At 42.7% G+C, this 18,648-nt stretch overlaps 1 protein-coding gene across 1 annotated transcript in view; it reads left to right on the forward strand.

Annotated features, from left to right (window-relative positions):
• DOK1 (docking protein 1) overlaps positions 1-8,802 on the forward strand; it is a 119,748-nt gene extending 110,946 nt beyond the window's left edge. The window contains exon 5 of the mRNA XM_030190859.1: positions 6,480-8,802. Within this exon, the coding sequence (XP_030046719.1) occupies positions 6,480-7,751 (1,272 nt within the window). The 3' untranslated portion in view covers positions 7,752-8,802. The remainder of the gene's footprint in view (positions 1-6,479) is intronic.
• Positions 8,803-18,648: the final 9,846 nt, after the last annotated feature.

The following is an 18,648-nucleotide window of genomic DNA, read 5'->3' on the forward strand; positions in this document are numbered from 1 at the left end:
CAGCCTTCACCCAATTTCTTTCCCCCTCCACCCCTGGCATTTACCTCTAAAGCAGGCATGATTGACTTTCTTGGGGGCCACCTTTGGGCTGGGTGGGTTGTACAGCACAATCCTTACCTCCCAGCTCTCATCATTGTCTGACCCTAGACCCACTGGATCGAAGTTGGACTGCTGCCTCCTCCCTGCTGCAGTGAGTCCTTGGCCCCAGGCCCCACATTCTGCACGTCTCCTCCACCCAAGTAATGCTCATCAGACATGAAGCCCAGCGGGGTGCCGATCACCACCGGCTCCACCAGGTGCACGAGGGACAGCAGTACAGCAGTATGGAGGGGTGCATGGCTGCTGCGGGGCTCTGCTCAGCATTCCCTCCCACCCCCCACCCCGACATTTACCTTTACAGCCGAGCTCCAGACATTTCCTCTTTCCTTACTGCCTCAGTCTTTGTCTTCCCGGCCGTCTGGGCCGGGCTCTGCAGGTACTTGAGCTGCGCCGTACAGGAAGTTAAGGAAGTCTTGCAATTTCAAGTCCCACATGACTTCCCCATGTTCCTACACAGCATGGCTCAAGTATCTGCAGAGCCTGGCCATGCAGGGGAAGACAAAGACTTTGAGGCAATGAGGAAGGAGAAAATTCCACAGTAAACTCTGAGCAGAGCCTTGAGCCCTGCTATAAAGGTAAAGTTGGGTGACTCTCCTCGAGTCTGCATTTTAAAAATAAAAAATCGGACGATGTTAAAATGAACAAGGTGCATTAAAAAATGAATGTGTTAATTGCCCGCCCCTAGTGCTAATTAAGGCCAATTATAGTACACAACTGACCTTATTCTATAACTTGCATGTGCAGGTTCCTAGAATTAGGAGGTCAGTGTATACGTGCTCTGGACCCAAAATACTGCTGAGAGGTATATCCCTGAGATGGGAATAACTTCTAGGGGATCTACCTGCTGTCCTCATGAGATGCAGGTTCACACTACAGGAGGATAGTCAAAGTCCACTCTTCATTAAAATATTCAAGCACTCTTCCGCTGTGAGGTGAAGGATACATCTGAGTATCAAGTCCCCTAACCTGTTAACAGGGATGCACCTGGGTGACAGGTATTGCTTAGACTTCAACATTTCTCTCTTTTTCCCTAGTACACTGGCTCCTTTGCTTCTAAGCTCTTTCTCTTAGGCTGGCCTTATCTATGTATTAGAACTTCATTTTTGTTCAAGCCAAACCAGGGCGAGGTAATTGTAACCACCTAGGCTGAATCTTGCAGATAGCTGGGCCCCATCTTCAGACTCTGTCAGCCTCTCTACGTGCCCTTTTTTTGGATTCCTTGCCTTCTCACTCCCCTGGGCTCCTATGAAGGAAGACACTGGTTGTTAGCATTTCAGGTCTTTTATACTTTAGAAGTGGAAAGACTCCTCCTGTCCTGTGACATTATCCCCATTACCTTGTACTGTCCAGAGTTGTTTTGCGTTCCTCGTGTGAGCTGTAGAGAGGACATTTCTGTGACTTGTGCTACATGTAATTTAATAAATTTAGTGATTTTCTTTTATTTATGTTTTAGTGGATTGGTTATTTAATCTATTTTAAATATTTGTTTGTTCTGAGCTCACTGCTCATTTCCCTGATTGTGTAACTCCACACACTTAAAAGGCAGCTGTAGAATTAGGCCAGTGCTTCTCAACCTTTTCCACTTCAGGGTACACTTTCAAGCTTGCCTGATTCTCGTGGCACACCAAACCAAATTTAGCAAAATTGTCATATTTGCTACTCATTGGTCACTGGCCATATGACTATGAAGTGCCAAAGAATGTACTTTAAAAGGTACAGTATTAAAAAGCCTAAAACATAACTTGACATGTAGAGATTTAGGAGAAGAGTATAGGGCAGTGGTTCCCAAACCTGGTCCTGGAGGCACCCTAGTTTGTCAGGTTTTCAGGATATCCACAATGAATATTCATGAGAGAGATTTGTATGCACTGTCTTCACTGCATGCAAATCTCTCATGAATATTCATTGGTGAAAACCTGACTGGCTGGGGTGCCTTCGAACCACTGGTATAGGGATTATGACAGGATTTAATACATAAAGCAATAAAACAAAACCTTCCCTCTCTGTTCCCCTAATGCCCACATCTAGCCTGTCCATCTATCTGCCAAATCTTTATGCTCCCTCCTCACATACAGCCAGCCTATTCTTTCTCTTTCTTTCTCTCTCTTTTTCTTTCTCTTTCTCTCTTCCCCCCCCCCCATTCACATGGCCAGTCCATTCCTCTCTTGCCCCTTCCCCACCCGTGTACACTGCCACCTCTTTCTGCCCCACACACTGACACACCTACAGCCAGCATATCCCTCTTTGTCCCCCCTGCCCCCCTCACACACAAAATACAGCAAACTTGTCCCTCCTTCTCCCCCCCATGCATCTTTCTGCCTCCTCTCACCCAGTGCACCGTTACCACCTCTTTCTGCCTCCCTCCCCAACATACAGCCATCCTAATGCACATTGCCATTTCTTTTTGCCTCACACTCCTATAAGCCAGCATAACCCTGTCTCCCCCGCCCCTCTCTCCACACATAGCTAGTTCATCCTTTCTGCCACCCCTATACATACATACACATACAGAGCTAGCATATTTCTTTCTCTTTTCCTTCCCCAACTAATACATTTTCCCCTCACAGTCACCCCATACAGGTTGCACTGTTTTTCCACTCTACACCCCACAAAGGCAGCACTACTTCTCCCCCCCCCCCCCCCCACCCCCAAATAAACCTCTCTATGCACAGTGTGCAGAAAAAAGGGACCCCTCACATAGTTTCAAAATACTTTGCAATTATTTAAACATTACTATGAGTTTTGAAAATACACTAGTATAATGGGGGGGGGGGGGGGGGGGTTCTTAGTTAATTCATAATTTGTGTTCAAAATGTCCTCCATCCTTGACATTTTCACGAAGTCTTTAACGCCACTGTCCAAATACCATTTTAATAAGACGGATAGTAATGGTCACTTTCTGAATGATGTCATTTTGAAAATGGGGATCATCCATTTTTTATAGAACCTTTTAGTAACGCCTGTCAATAATAGTAATAATTTTTTAATAATACATTTGTTTTTAGGTTATTTGGAAAAATGTGTGGGGTCCTGTTTTTTCTGGACACCATGTACGACATTTCTTGATTCTAGTGTAATCTCACACAACATATAAACCCTCTCATTACCAGAATATTGTGAAATATAGAACTCTACATAAGTCATTCAGGACTGAGAGCAAATCTGTAATGCTTGCATTAGCTTCCAAAGCAGGGATCTTAGCATTAAAAAGATGGTACTCTAAATATTACAGTGGGTCCTAGATCGGCAAAACTAAACAAGCCAATTTACTTCAGACTGCTACTTGGAAAAATACCTAGCTTGGTCATTCCCACAGAAGACACCGGAGAAATAGAAAAAAAAATTTCCCTATGGGAGGGGGGAGGTACAACCAGAGCAATTGCCCATGACTCCCTGACCAGAGAAAGCTCCAAGTCTTCCTGAATCTGAAGACGGCTCAGCCTGGTTTTGAGCGTTGGGATTCCTTTGCAGATTTCTGCCATGAACCTCTGCCATGTCTAATGCCAGTTCTGGTAGTTGTACATTCCAAAAGCTGACATTTTCTAATCACTAAATACTGTGACAGTGTACATAATAAAATACAACTTTATACAAATAAAAACAAAATAATAAACACATAGTACCTAATGTTCCAAACAAACACATAACCTGAAACTGCTTCAGGACTCAGCCTGTGTCCAACATCACCCCTGACTCTATGCTCTGCCCATATCCATCATTGCTTCTGTGTTCAGCTTCTCTCATCTCTCTGCCCTCCCCACCAGGGCTGGCGCAACCCGGTAAGCATGGCAGGGGGGTGCCGACCTCTGGAGGGCACCACGAGCCATGCTTACTGCTGCCACCGGCTCACATTTCCAACCCCAGCTGCAGCCTTCTGTCCCCACCTGCCTGCCTCCTTATAGCCCTCTTTTTGTTCCTACTACCCTGCATTTAAATCTTTTATTTTACCTCAAAGTCTAAGCGGCAGCAGTGAAAGAAGCAGGCTCACCTCGAGCCTTCCCTTCCTTCTCAGTATTCCGCCTTCCTCTGATGTAAGGTGGGGCAGGTGGGGGCTGGGGCAAATCGCTGGACATGGAGGGGAGGGCAGAGGAGAATCACTGGGCATGGATGGGAGGGGAGGCAGGCTAGAGAGAGGAGGAATCACTGAACATGGCTTGGAGTGGAGGGCAGAGGAGAATCAATGAACATGGCTGGGAGGGGAAGGGCAGAGGAGAGGAGAGTCGCTGGACATGGGAGGGAAGGGCAGGGGAGAATCACTGGACATGGAGGGGGGGGCAGGGAAGAGGAGAATCACTGGATATGGAGAGCAGGAGAGAGGAGAATCACTGGACATGGATTTTTATTTATTTTTGTTACATTTGTACCCTGCGCTTTCCCACTCATGGCAGGCTCAATGCAGCTTACATGGGGCAATGGAGGGTTAAGTGATGGGAGGGAAGGGTAGGGGAGAGAGAGGAGAAATACTGGACATGGATGAGGGGAGAGAAAGAAGATGTCTGTATCTCTCATCTCCTCATGGGACAGCATCCCTTTTTCTTTTGTATGCCCTCTTCTCCCTCACCCACCCCTTGCGGCATTGTTCACTTCCTCTGTGTTGAGCATCTCTCCCACTGTTCTACATCTTAGTCCAGCATCTCTCCCCCCACCCCTTCCAGTCCCTCACCCTTACTTTTGGCATCTCCCCCCTTTTCCCCTCCATCCTCTGTCATCACTTCTGTCCTCCTTTCCTTTCTGTGTTCAGCATTTCTTGTGCCCCTCTCCCCATAATCCAGCATATCACCTGTTCCCCCACCACCCTGCAAGTCCAGCATATCTCCTGACCCCCCCTGACCCCTACATGAGTCCAGCACCCCCCCCCCCCCATCCTTCCTGCCTTCAGCCAGCCCTAGGCAGCATAGGAACCAACTTTAAAAATTATTGGAGCTGCTAAACCTATTACAGATTACCCCTGCTTGGATATTTGCTCCATATTGGGAGTGCTTAAGCAGAGCTGGCACCTATATTAGGCAGTGTATTTTTATTGTTGCTAAGCCAGTGAAGGAGACCAGTTTGAAGGGAAGGGGGGCGGGGAAGGAGCAGGAAAGGCTCTAGACCCATAGGAGAGGGAGGAGGAAGGGTGAATTGCTGGATTCACAACTTGAGGGGGGGGGGGCAGGAGAGGCACTGCAGCCACAAAGGGAGGAGAAAAGAAGCACCAGAGAAACACTGCTGCAAAGTTTAAATTAATAAAATAAAAAAGCAACTGACAACTTCATAGAGCTGAAGATTAACTGACTGTACGTCACTGGGGAGGGCAGAATCTTGTGTAGCACACCAGGAAGCTCTCGGAGGCAAACCAGTTGAGAAGCACCGACCTAGGCACTTGTGCACCTAAATGCCCTAAGTGCTATTCTGTTAGCTCATGCAACAGTGCTATAGCATATCAGTGCAAGGAGGCATACATGTGGCGGAACATCAGAAGGGCATGGGCAGGATTTCCAGTTACACACATAATTTACACGTGCCCTTACCACATTTAGGCGCCCGAGTTACTCCAGGTCTATGACTGGTGTAACTGTGGATGCCTAAATGTAAGGCTAGTATTCTATAATGGAGTCTGAATGCTCAGATGCTGCTATAAAACAGGCGCTTCCTACATGGCATCGAGGCGTCTTAACAGGAGGCACCTACTTTAATGGGTTGCCACCTTAGCTTCTGTTGTTTCTTTGGCCTGTTATTTATGTATTTTATTTGATACATTTGTACCCCGCGCTTTCCCACTCAAGGCAGGTTCAGTGCGGCTTACATAGTAATAGGGGTTACATGGTATAGCAGAGAGAGTACAAGCTGTGATATAACAGAATAATGATGGAGCTATGTGGATAGGTGGGATGGGCAAGTAAGAAGGGGGTAGGAGAGGGAAGGTTGAAATGAGCAAGGGATAAGGGGGTGGGAGGAGAGAATAGTTTGAGGGATAGCATAGGGGGAGTGGATTAGCCACACACTCCAGCCACTTTCTAGCACAGCTCAAAAATGTCTGTGGTCAGTTTTTGTTTTTTCTTTATGTACTCACAGCTGAATAAACACCACTAAATATGAACTACGTACTAACACCTAGGTAATAAACTCCTAGTACCTAAATACTCTTGTCCAAAACTGACAGTGCTTGAGCACAGCACAGATAAGCACTTGAGTTCTGAGTAGGTGGGAAGATAGCTGCGGTGTTGGCAGTGATCCCTACTGGCCCAGCAGCAACCCTGAGGGAGACTTCTCCAGTGTAGCAGTTCTTATGTTTTGAAGAAGAGGGGAATACATTTACAATGTGGTAATTGATAAGAATCACACATTTTATGTTGAGCAAGCGCTTATGTTAATCAGACATTTTTCTATTTCCCTTATAGGTGATGTTTTCCTTTGAAGCTGGCAGACGCTGTGATTCTGGAGCAGGGAATTTCACATTTGAAACTAAGCAGGGAAATGAAATTTTCATCATTGTGGAGGCCTCCATCCAGGAACAGAAAGCCCAAGTAGAAGAGAATCGTCAGAGCTACAGTTCCATGGACTCGGATTGCCCTGCCATGCTGCAGATAAAGAGTGCTATTGCCGAATCTTTGTCCTCTAGCTCTGTCAACTCGCAGACTTTTGATCCTACTGGTGACACACCCAACATAGATCCCACCACCATTCTTGAGGATCTTACAAGTAAAGGTGGACTCCCAAGCAAGCTGGGTTCTACTGAGAATTGTTTGGTTAAGAAAGATAGCAAATCTAAGGTGCCCGAAGACAAAGAGGTGATGAAGCTGCTAAAAGCACGAAGTCTTCCAGAACCACCAGTACTTTCAACTAAATCTGCAGTCTCTAACACTCCTTCCTCACTCCTAAAGATGCCCAAGGGTACATCTGTAACTCCGGAGGATCCAGCCAATGTTTACTCTGAACCCAAGGACTCTGTAAAGGCATTCAGGCCTGGTGTAGACACCTTGTACTCCGACCCTGTTGATAGTGTGACAGGCAGTGGCATCGCAGGTTCCAGCACTTCAAGATCCCGTGGTATATCTGAGGAGGGAAAGCTAGGTCCACTCTATTCTGATCTTTATGAGCAGGTCAATTATGAGATGGTAAAAATGGTGGTTGCACCTAAGCCATCAAGCAGGCTGCAGCGTGAAGACCATATTTATGATGAGCCTGAAGGAAGAGCCCAGATGCCACCACCTGCTGTTTCATATATCTATGATGAAGCCCGTCCGTCAACAGATGCTTGGAAAACACAAGGAATTGATGACAAACTTGGGTACGAGTACCCCTACAATCCCAACACAGATGATTATTCAGTGCCTGCCTTCCAAACGACAAAAACCCCAAAAAGATTCAAAGCAAAGGGGCCAAAACCTATCCCTGCTCCAAAACCCCAGGGGAAAGTGCTCTCCCGACTACCAGAAAGGAGTACAGATCCAGACAAAATAAGGAAAGATGGTGTCATCTCAACTGGCAAAACGAGCTTTAACAGTACCAATAATAACAATAATGAAGCCATTTATAGCCAGGTAGTAAAGCCTGGCAGAGCAATGCCAATACCAGCATCCTTGATAAACCTACCACCGGAGAGATTGTGTGAGCTCTCTGTGGATGAAAAGAGAATAAAATCAGTATATGAAGATCTGGGGGACATCTAACATCATACAATCACTATATTCTTATCATGGTGTTCTGATGTCACCTGGGAGTAATACTGATGATGATTCTTGGGTTGCGATGTCAAAGGATGTGAGATGGACACAAGCCAGTATTGACAAAACAGTGTGACACTTGTAATCTTGATCTTCTTTTAATTTCTAAATCATTGGCCATTTTCACATGGGTTTCTCAGTGTGTGGAACATTAAATATGGATGTTGGTGTTCCTTTAGCCAATATGCCTTTACTGTACAGCCAAAAATAATAGTCCTTATTACTCTTCTAATCAAGTCAGGTGACACCGTAGGATCTACTTTTAATTCAATGTAGAGCCATAGTGATTTGATTTTCTGTCTAAGAATTGACAGCCATGGAGATCTACAATGTTTCCAATGATTTTGTGAGACTATTAAGTTGTAATAATGACTAATGTCCTGTGTTTGTTACATTGTTGGAGGCTGTGCTATAGCATAACTTAAAAGAAATTTCACATGTTCCCATTGGATTTCCTCTGTTAGCGTGTATGGACTAGGCCACATAGTCACCATTGTTGAGAATTAGCTGGAAGTTGAGGGCTGTAGGGATGGCTGAATTCCATTCCAGGACTTTGCTAAATATTAAACTCAGGTTATACTAGAAACAGAATCATTAGCTGTGTGGTGTTGCCTGTTTCCCTTGGTGTCAGTAGCACAAGATTCTTTATCATGGTCTAGGGGTTGTACATTTGTGCGTTGGATGCTGTGTGTCTAATTCACTGGTGTCTGGTGACTCAGCACTAGCTGCAGGCTTGGCAGCTTTTGTGATGAGACATGTACAGAGGGGCATGAAGTTCTTGTCACAGAAATGACCTATGAGAAAGAGGGAAGGAGAAAGTGCCACATATATGTGATTAATCCATTAGAGGTCCATTTGTTTATGGGTAACAATGTCAGTAGGAGGACTTTGATATCGCATGTTCTGATTCTCTGCCAGGTGATGTATTTTTGTCAATGTATTTCTTTAAGAAGAAAACAATTATTTTTTAACAAATTAAATATATTTTAATACCCAGGATGTAAATATATATTTTTTGTTCCATATGTGCGAGTGTTTTCTGATGAACAGAGGACTCAGAGTTAAATGGTAATGTGGTAATGGTAATCTGCATTTTTATGGTTAAAAGAACACATCCTATACCCATATAAAATCCAAGGTGTGCCTTTATTCCCCCCCAGGAACTTTTGGTCTGTTCAATATAAACTAGAGAAGAAAAAGCTAGTGGAAAACTATTTAGAAGTCCCTCAAAGCTGTCGTCATAGGTAAACAGATTGATTAAAAATATATAATGACTAGTTATGACAATGGCCATTACATATGAATATGTAAGGATGAGATTTTCACATTTTACTGCAACTACACTGCTTAGCTGCAAGATTGTGATTTGCACATAGAGAAGAGCTACTGTAGTGTAATCCCCTTCTTGGGAACCAGTCAGAACTGAGTGAGGGTCCACGCTCATTCCAGGGCTTAGTCTTCTCTCTGACTCCTACCACTCGCTCAGTATCTATTGTAGATTTCAGGTTGTTTGTTTTTTTTTGGGGGGGGGGGGGGGTTAGTTCAGAGCCTGGGCACTAAGATGTTGGGATCTAATTGATTGATAAAAGAGAGGCTGACTTGGTGTTATAACTTGACTAATATTGGTACAGTGAAGATGAACACGTAACAGGGCTTTGTTCCAATTACAACCATCTTAGAAGCATAAGCTAGAGAAAATTCCCTTTCTCTTTGATATTTTTAACTTATGTCAGTTCTTGGGATCTCCTTAGGATCAAGCCTTTATGACTTCAAAACTCCCCCTTATACTTGGAATTACTACTACTACTACTACTACTTAACATTTCTAGAGTGCTACTAGGGTTACGCAGCGCTGTACAATTTAACAAAGAGAGACAGTCCCTGCTCAAAGAGCTTACAATCTAATAGACAAGTGAACGGTCGGTCCGATAGGGGCTTGCTTCACCAGACAATTATTTATTCCTCTTTTTCAACTTGAATTTGGAACATTGCTGCTAGTACTACTATTACTTATCATTTCTATAGCACTACTAGATCTGCGCAGCCCTGTACTCTAAACACATATGAGACAGTCTCTGCCCAACAGAGCTTACAATCTATTTGAAACAAATAGGACAAGTAAGGGATTAGGGAATTACTTCCAGCTGCTCTGGTCAAAGTCTGAAAGGAATTTATATAGTGGTTAAAGCAATATGTGGAGAACCAGGGAAGCTAGGGTTTAAATCCTGCTTCTGCTACTGAAACTCCTTGTAACCTAGGACAATTCACTTCATCTTCCGTTGTCTTAGGTACTCACTTGGATTGTAAGATGCTTGAAGTAGGGGCATGTTGTACCTCAGTGTTTATCACCATCGTTACAGGTCTGCGTCTGCATATGTCAGTAGCACTGTAAAATTATGTTGCCTTAGAATCCATGTTAGACCAGTCCACAACCAATAGGTTGTCTGTTGACCAACAGATGGAGACAGAGAAACAAAGTAGTTCCATGTGATTAGCCCCTTAAGAGCACTATGCAACTTTAGAATGCTCAGTATTTCTCTGTCTCCAACAGTTGGTGACAGTCCAGCATGTAGTTCTAGTCTCGGTGATCTGCACAAGCTCCTCAACCAGTTTCAAGTGGTTAAACTTCCCAGCATAGTACTGAAGCTGGATTTGATGTTTGGAAATACTTGGAGATCTAAGCATCTTTCCTTTGACTCCCCCTGTTCCCTGGAGGGGACCTTAATGCTTGGGGTTGAGATACCTTGGAGATTGAAGAAGTTAGCTGTGTGGCTGGCTCCCAGACCTGATGTTATTATGGTTTCCAGTTGAGCACTGAGTGGGGGTGGGGGGTCCTTAGTTATACTTAAGTTAAGATTCAGCTATCACATGGGAATACTCAGATGGGTCTGAGTCCCTCCCCTCTCCCCCCCCCCCCCCCCCCCCCCCCGGGGACCTGACAACTTTACCTCATTTTATATATATATATATATATATATATATATATATATATATATATATAAATTTTTTTAATTTCTTAGCAATGTATAGCATGGAAGCAGCTTTAGGGGTTTCCTGTAGAGAATTCCAGGCCACTTCTCACTTAATGGCTATGACCACAGTTCACCAAGTGACAAAAGAGAGGGTTCAAAAGTGCATAAACAGCAAAAAAAAAAAAAAAACCAGGGCCTTCAAGACTGGAACAATTGAGAGTCCTAAATTCATAAAGACCCGACACGGTGTTTCAGCATACCAACGCCTGCCTCGGGGGTCCATAATTCTGATGCTCTCGAAATAAAGTCAAAAGGAGCATAAAACACTCCCTTAAGCAATTTTACAAGCGGACTCAACTGGATAGTTAAAGCCATAGCGTGTCTATAATACAGTGCATCTTTTCTAGCAAAAAAGGTGCCAGTACTCAAATGCTAGGCCACCCTTCAAGGGTGGGGGTGATCACTGAGGGATCCACCCCACAATAGCCAGACCCCCTTTAACCAGTCACAGAACCTATGACAAGGCAGAATTGGTGTGTAGAGCCTGAGCTCTTTCATTAAAACTTGGGGTCCTTGGGTCAATTTTAGCAGACAATGGAAAAGGTGCTGGTACTCAGTACCCCCAAGTACCCCCACAAAAAAAGCCCTGCTATAATATCAAACTATTTCCTGCAACGACAGCAAGTCCAACATGAATATTACTAGCACATCAAGTGAAACCTCCGTTGCAAACACTGTCAGTTATAGAAAAACCGCCAAATCTTTTTAGGACCCTTTAATACCAGAAATAGTTTTTAGTGTGCCTTCTCCAAGCACTTGTCTTTTCTCTCAGCATGGTAGTGATGGTTGTATCCGTTTCTTCCTGCCAGTTGCGCTGTCTGCCTTAAGCTGAAGCATGGGTATGTTATTTCTAGCACTGATTTTTCTTTCACTTAATGTGTTCACATATCAACCTTTTGAATTTCAACATTTGCCTTGACTTTGATATACAGTTCCTCAGCTTCTTGCTGGATTGGTAACTTCAATCTGTGGACATGGCACTCCTGGTTTTGTGTTACAGTATATACAAAATTGACTTTTATTTGATATACTGCAAATCATTAGTGTATAGTTTATACAGTTTGTCTTGCCTGTTTTCTTTTGGACTCTGCATGATCCTAATTGTTTTCATTTTTCCCTACTAGAAGGCTGTTTGGCAGTGCAAACACTATGCTATTTCTTTCAGTTTCTAATAAGCTATCTGCCCTTCATTCCCCCAGGAATACCCTGTGGATTAGAGCAGCGGGCTCACAGTCAAGGGAATCTGGTTAACTTCCCAGTGTGGTTCCTTGCGATCTTTGGCAGGTTCCTTAGCCACCTTGCCTTAAGTGCAGTCCTTGACCTATCCCTTCAGTTTCAGGTAACTATTTCCTCATTCACTTCACTAATTGTAAGGCAGCTGTTTCAGTCCCTGGTTGAGCGTCCCATCGTACTAGCACCTTGTTCCTTAATTCTAAAAGGCAGACTGGGGGATATTTTTAATGTATTGTTTTTAGTGGAATACTTCATTCTTGGAAGGGTAGGTCTAAGGTATGTTGCATCGCCTTGTGTTTTTTCCCTTTCCACCTTCTGCAGTTGCCCTTGGGGTGGTTTTGAGATGCTCTGAGTGCTCATACCAAGCATCTGTCCGAAACTAACGCAGCCTTTTCTCTTCAAGTCTATTTGAAAGCTATTATAGCTTGAAAGTGTCAGCTGTACTGCAGACTGATAGTCAGCCGTCATCCACTCTGTTTTCTTTTATTAGCTGTATTCCAATGGGGAGCATCTGCTGTATTACAGCTTTAAAGTGTCACCTGCATTCAGCTTCAGAGTCTTTGCTGCATTGCATCCTGCTGATATCAGCTGTATTTTAGCTTCAAGTCTGAGGTGCTTCAGTGTCAGCTGTCCTTCAGCCTGGAGTTTTCAGATGGGAGCTGTAGGGCTAATAAGGTGAATAATCTAATTAGCTAATAATTACTCTGGATAGAGTTTGTGGCTTTTCTCATCTCTGTGTGTTGGAGGGGGTTAAACTAAATTATTAATTTCAATTAAATTTTGAACAAAAAGAAAGTGTACAGACAACTGATGGGCACAGGATTAAAACAAACATAGTAGATGATGGCATAGAAAGACCTGTACGGTCCATCAAACAATCCCATAGTACACATCCATATCTCTTCCTATATGCGTACGTGTCCTCCTCCCCCCCCCCCCCCCCTCCACCCCCAAAAAAATCAACCCCACAAACCTTTGTTCCCTATCAATCCCTCCCTCTCCCTTCCCTGAGACTCAAACAGATGAGAGGTGAAAGACAACCCCTCCAGGCCTTTTGAAGGCATAACACTGCAAATACAGCAATTCGACAAATATGCCAATATATGAAGGGATCATCCATGGTTGGAGAAAAAAAAACGCCACCAGTTACAATTTGGCCAAGGTATGCTGCAGCTCCACCACAGAAGACCAAAGTTGAATGTGCACCTGTCCCTGGCCTCAGAGATCCTTGGTTATTTTATCAAAGATCTTGATATCCCATAAGCACAATTACAGGTCCTCTAGGCCCTAGCTATACACATTTTTTCTGCCATTACTAAAAGGTGTGTAATACCCTGCGGCGGGCCGTCCTGAGGTACCCAGTTAGGTACAAGACCCCACAAACATGCAACCCTATCCCTTCAGCAATTGTCCCCTGTCCAGAGTATGACTTGGTCCCACACCTTAGCCCAAAAAAACTGAATAACTGGGCAATCCCAGCACATGTGTTCCAAGGACCCCTCCTGCCCACGTTGTCTCCAGCAAAAGCCCGAATTCCTAGACTTCACCCTCGAGGCCCGCTGAGGAGTCCAATTGTCTGCTGAACTATGATTTTGGCCTAAATTCCCAAAACAAAGTTATGAAGGTTTTGCTGGCAATATGAGAGATGAATACCACATTTTGGAAATATGTATTACAATTTATTGGTAAACTGTTGGTTTGGGTAATGCATGAATGTGACATTTGGCCTGAACTGAGAGCATGATCTCCATTGATTTTTGTCATTTGAAATACGGAGCATTCTAAGGCTGCACAATGCTACTAAGGGGCGAATCACACAGAACTACTTTGTTTTTCCATCGCCATCCGCTGGTGGGTGGACATAGACCAGTCCAGAACTAAAGGAAATAAAATTATAAGGCAAGACCTAATTTCTCCATTAAGCACCTTTTAGGGAAGCTCTGTATCTGTCGCCTCTCACTCAGATACTACTTAGGTAACTAAATATCTATCCATACTCCTCTTTACCTTCAAGAATGGAAGGATAGTCTAAAATCCATCTTCCCATATGTAAACTTCACTTTTTTTTTTATTATCATAAAGCATTGATGCTCCTTCTGTAACAGCCCCTTTTTAAGGATTAAAGCTGAACTTAGAACTTCAGTACAGCTACTGCACCCCACTTTTACTGTCAGAAGGTTAGAATTCAAGACTACATCTTTTTAAAAATAAAACTCAGGAACAGGCTAGTGATCCTGTTTCGTTCAAAACTAACCAAAAGAGAATTGGGTATTATGTGTAATTCTGGTTGCTACATCTCAAAAAAATATATAGTGGAACAGGAAAAGAAATAGGGAACAGCAACCAAAATGATTAAGGGGATGAAACTAGTCTCATATGAGGAAAGGCTAAAAAGTCTAGGACTCCTCAGCTTGGAGAAGAGATGGCTGAGGGGAGATAAGAGAGATGCCTAAAAAAATCCTGAATGGAGTATAATGAATAAATGCAATTTGATCCTTTACTGTTTAAAAAGTTCAAAGGAGAGGCAAAGAAGAACCAGTCTGTTGTCAAGAAGGAAGAAAATTTAAGACAGGCCACCGGTATGGCAGAGGAAATTTTGAGAAACCATAACCTGATGTATTCCCTCTCATATTAGAGACTTGACCCACATGATTGATACTTAAAGAGCTTAATTCTGTAAACGATCATTGGTATCTTGTGATGTTAGGCATCTGCTCCCTGTATACTAATATCCGACAGGAAGATGCCATCAGCATTATTAGGAATGCTTTAACAAACAGGTCACCGTTCCAGGATACCAACTAAGGGGCCCTTTTACTAAATGATTGCCATGTGGCAAAACGGAACTACCGCCAGTCCAACTCATCTGCCACGGCAGTAGTTTGCCTTGAGCACATGCCATTTCTGGCGCTACGGAAAATAATGCCAGAATTTCTAGCACAGTGCTAACACAGCAGTAATCAGGGAGTGCCGGAGCCCTTACCACCCTATCAATGGGTGGCGGTAAATGCTCCCTCCCCCCGCATGGCTACGCACTAAGAATAATCTTACCCCATGGCCAGGAGCTTTTTACCCGCTGCAGTAAAAAGGACCCTGGTACACGGCAAAAACGACCCCCCCCCCCTCCCCGCAACGCAGGGCCCTTTTTACCACAGCTTGGTAAAAGGACCCATAAGTTCATTGTTGAAACAGCCAAGTTTTCACTAGCTGAAAATTACTTTTCTTTCAATGAAATTTTTTTTTTTTAAACAAATCAAGGGCACTGCCATGGATGCAGTGATGGCACCCGACATCGCCAGCCTTTGTGTTTGAGAATTTGAAAAACATATGTTGGCCATCAATCCCTTTGCACAATGTCATAGTTTGTATTCGTTTTATAGATGATGTTTTCAGGATCTGTAAAAATGATAAAAGCAGTCTGAAAGACTTTTTATACTTGGTTAAGCTCTAGAGACAAAAACCTTTTCTTTGATATCTAATATGACAAAAACCACATCCTAGAAGCCAGACTTCTGGCCTTGTGCAGCATATCAAATTTGTGTAATAAATCAATTTTCTGGACATCACCATCTATAAGGACAGTAGTTGATTTTCCACTGGCATATTTTGTAAACCAACAGATAACGAATTATATTACACTTTGAAAGTTTTCACGGAAGACTATTAAAAATTTACCTGTTCTACAGTTCATGACTATAAAGAGAAAGTAATAGACATGAAATCCAGATTTGCAGCAAAGAAATATCCTGCATATTTCATAAAAGCTTACAATAGGGCATTAAAATCAGAGAAGCATCGTTAAACAAATCCACTAAGAAACAAAATAACTATCATATAGCCTTTTGACTTTTCCCAATCTAGCATACGATATCACCAACATTCTCAAAAAAACATTGGCACAGGGTGCAAACACTAAAGTGGTTTTTTTGAACACCAATCTCACTGCTTTATTCAAAAGAGGCAAACATTAAAAAGTTATTGCACCAGCTGCATTACAAATATCAGGATTGTTTTGCAATAAATGCCGTATATGTTTTTATGACATCCCAAATGCAGCCACTGGGTTGCTTGTGTTGTGATCTGGCAGACCAAGCAAGAAGTATTTTTTTTTCTCTCAAACAAATTCCTCTATCACAAGGAGAACTTTGACAAATTGCAACACAAACGATGTTGTATGTGTCATATTTTGCCCCTGTGACCCTGCCTACATTTGCAAGACTAAGAGGAAGTTCAAAATTTGTGTACTAGAACATAAAGGGCAGCTTAAAATGCAATGTTTTGACAAAGCCTATTGTCCAGCATTTGTGTTCTGTGTGTGGTTAAACCACCCTGGAGAGGTAGCAACGTTGACCTACTTTTATTACAAAAAGAACAAAAGCTGATAATTAAAATTAAACACTATTGGCCCTCATGGTTTTAATCAAGAATTAGATCTGAAAGTTTTCCTTTGACAGTTTTCCTAAAAAAAATTTTTTTTTTTAGTACAACCAGCTAATTGTCAGCTACTGGAAGAGTCCTTTATCAAAGCGTTCCATCACATTCATAGTTCTTTAAAAGGGCCCTTTTACTACGTTGCATAAACGTCAATGTGTACCCAACGTGCGCCAAAATGGAGTTACTGCACGGCTACTGCATGGCCCTTGTGCTAATTTCATTTTTGGGGTGTGTGTCCGCTACACATGCCCCCCCCCCCCAAAAAAAAAATGTTATTTTCTGATGCACGCCAAGTGGCATTTGGCACACATAGGTCATTACCGCTCGGTTACCACGTGAGACATTACTGCTAGGTCAATGGCTGGCAGTAAGGTCAGACCCAAAGTGGATGCTCGGCAATTTTTGATTTTGACACACATCCATTTTTGTCAAAAAATTTTTAAAAATGGCTTTTTTACAGGCACACTGAAAAATGGTGTGTGCCCAAAACCCACGCCTACACTACTACAAGCTATTTTTCAGTTCACCCTAGTAAAAGGACACCTAAGTTTTTTGCTCCACTGAACTGAATGCAGGCAACTTTTATGCCTGTCCAACACATGCCCATTTTTGTAAGACTGAAGTATGTTTATTTACAACATCATTAAGCTTGCCCTTCAGTTGAATTTACATCTCTGATGTAGACATTTGTTGAAACATGACCGTATCGGGTTATCATTTCTCAATAAACTTTCCTCTGCCATACTGGTGGTCCACTGTATTTGATTTTTTTTCCAGCTCAATGACCAATTTACACTTTTAAAAGGGGACACTCCATGAAGTTATACAGTAGCACATTTAAAACAGATAGGAGAAAAAAAAATGTTTTCGCTTAATATATTGTTAAGCTCTGGAACTCATTAACTCATTGCCAGAGCAAGTGGTAAAACCAGTTAATGTAGCCTGGTTTAAAAAAAAAGGTTTGAACAAAGTCCTGAAGGAAGTCTATCCACCATTATTAAGGAAAACCAAGGGAAAGCCACTGCATATTTCTGGGGTTAAGTAGCATGGCAACTTGCTACTTTTTGGACATTAATCAGTTACTTGTGACCTGGACTGGCCACGGTTGGAAACAGGAGTAGGCTAAATGGACTCTTGGTCTGACTCTAGGATAAATCTATGTACAGACTGTATAAGGAGAGACAGGAAATAGATTCTGTCTCGGTCAAATCTAATCATAATCCCCCTCATTCTTTAACAGTGTTTAAATGTAAGCACTATTTGCATGCTGATTATAGGGCCGTCATGGGTCTAGCCAATTGCTTTCATTTAGCCAATCTGCAGAGTGTTCTAAGTTTTACCAGGAAATGAATGTTAACACTGGTTAGGGGTTTTCAAGCTTGTCCTGGTCAATGGAGATCTTTTTCAGTAGGGGGCGCACCACAGGGGTTTTTTTTTTTTTTAACGTTGTTGGCAGCTGCCCTTCCACATGAGAGAAGTTGTGGCTCCTTCAACGAAGCCTGTGCTAATCTTAGTACACTGCATCTTGGCACCCTTTATAAAATTGTCTCTGATGTCCACTGAGAGATCAGGTAGAGATCCTACTTACTCCAGATCCAGCGTCCACACCTACATTAAGGATTCCTAGATAATGTAAAATTTTAGAAACTACCTTAGCAGTAGGCTACAAGAAGGTGCTGTAGCCGTATGATACTAGGTTAGACTTCACAAAGAATTAAAATCCCATTTCTGTAGGTAAGCTTTGTATGGTTGTCGTAGTCATTTTAGAGGGAGGGATGATGGCCTTATGTTATGCTGTTATGAATTATGGCTTTGTTCTTGTATGACAAGAACTGGATAATTAATGAAGGTATGATTTATATCATTGATCTCAATATGTACATTTTGTTCTTTCAGGGCTATATCTACCAATGTGCATTAACTGGTGAATGCAAGCCCCTTTATTCTTAAGTATTATTTACTATGTGCTTAACTCATTAACATGCATTAACTATATTAAAAGTAGAGCCTTTACATTTTTTTGTGTATCACTTTGGGCAATATGGATAGGTTTTCTAATTAAATGTCAGTATTTGCAACACCAAGTAACTTTTCTAACTATTGACCTGAGAAAATTATTACAGGAAAAAAAACTTTAGCAGAGC

This window comes from Microcaecilia unicolor, chromosome 2 (genome assembly GCF_901765095.1).
Source record: "Microcaecilia unicolor chromosome 2, aMicUni1.1, whole genome shotgun sequence".
Lineage (NCBI taxonomy): Eukaryota > Metazoa > Chordata > Amphibia > Gymnophiona > Siphonopidae > Microcaecilia > Microcaecilia unicolor.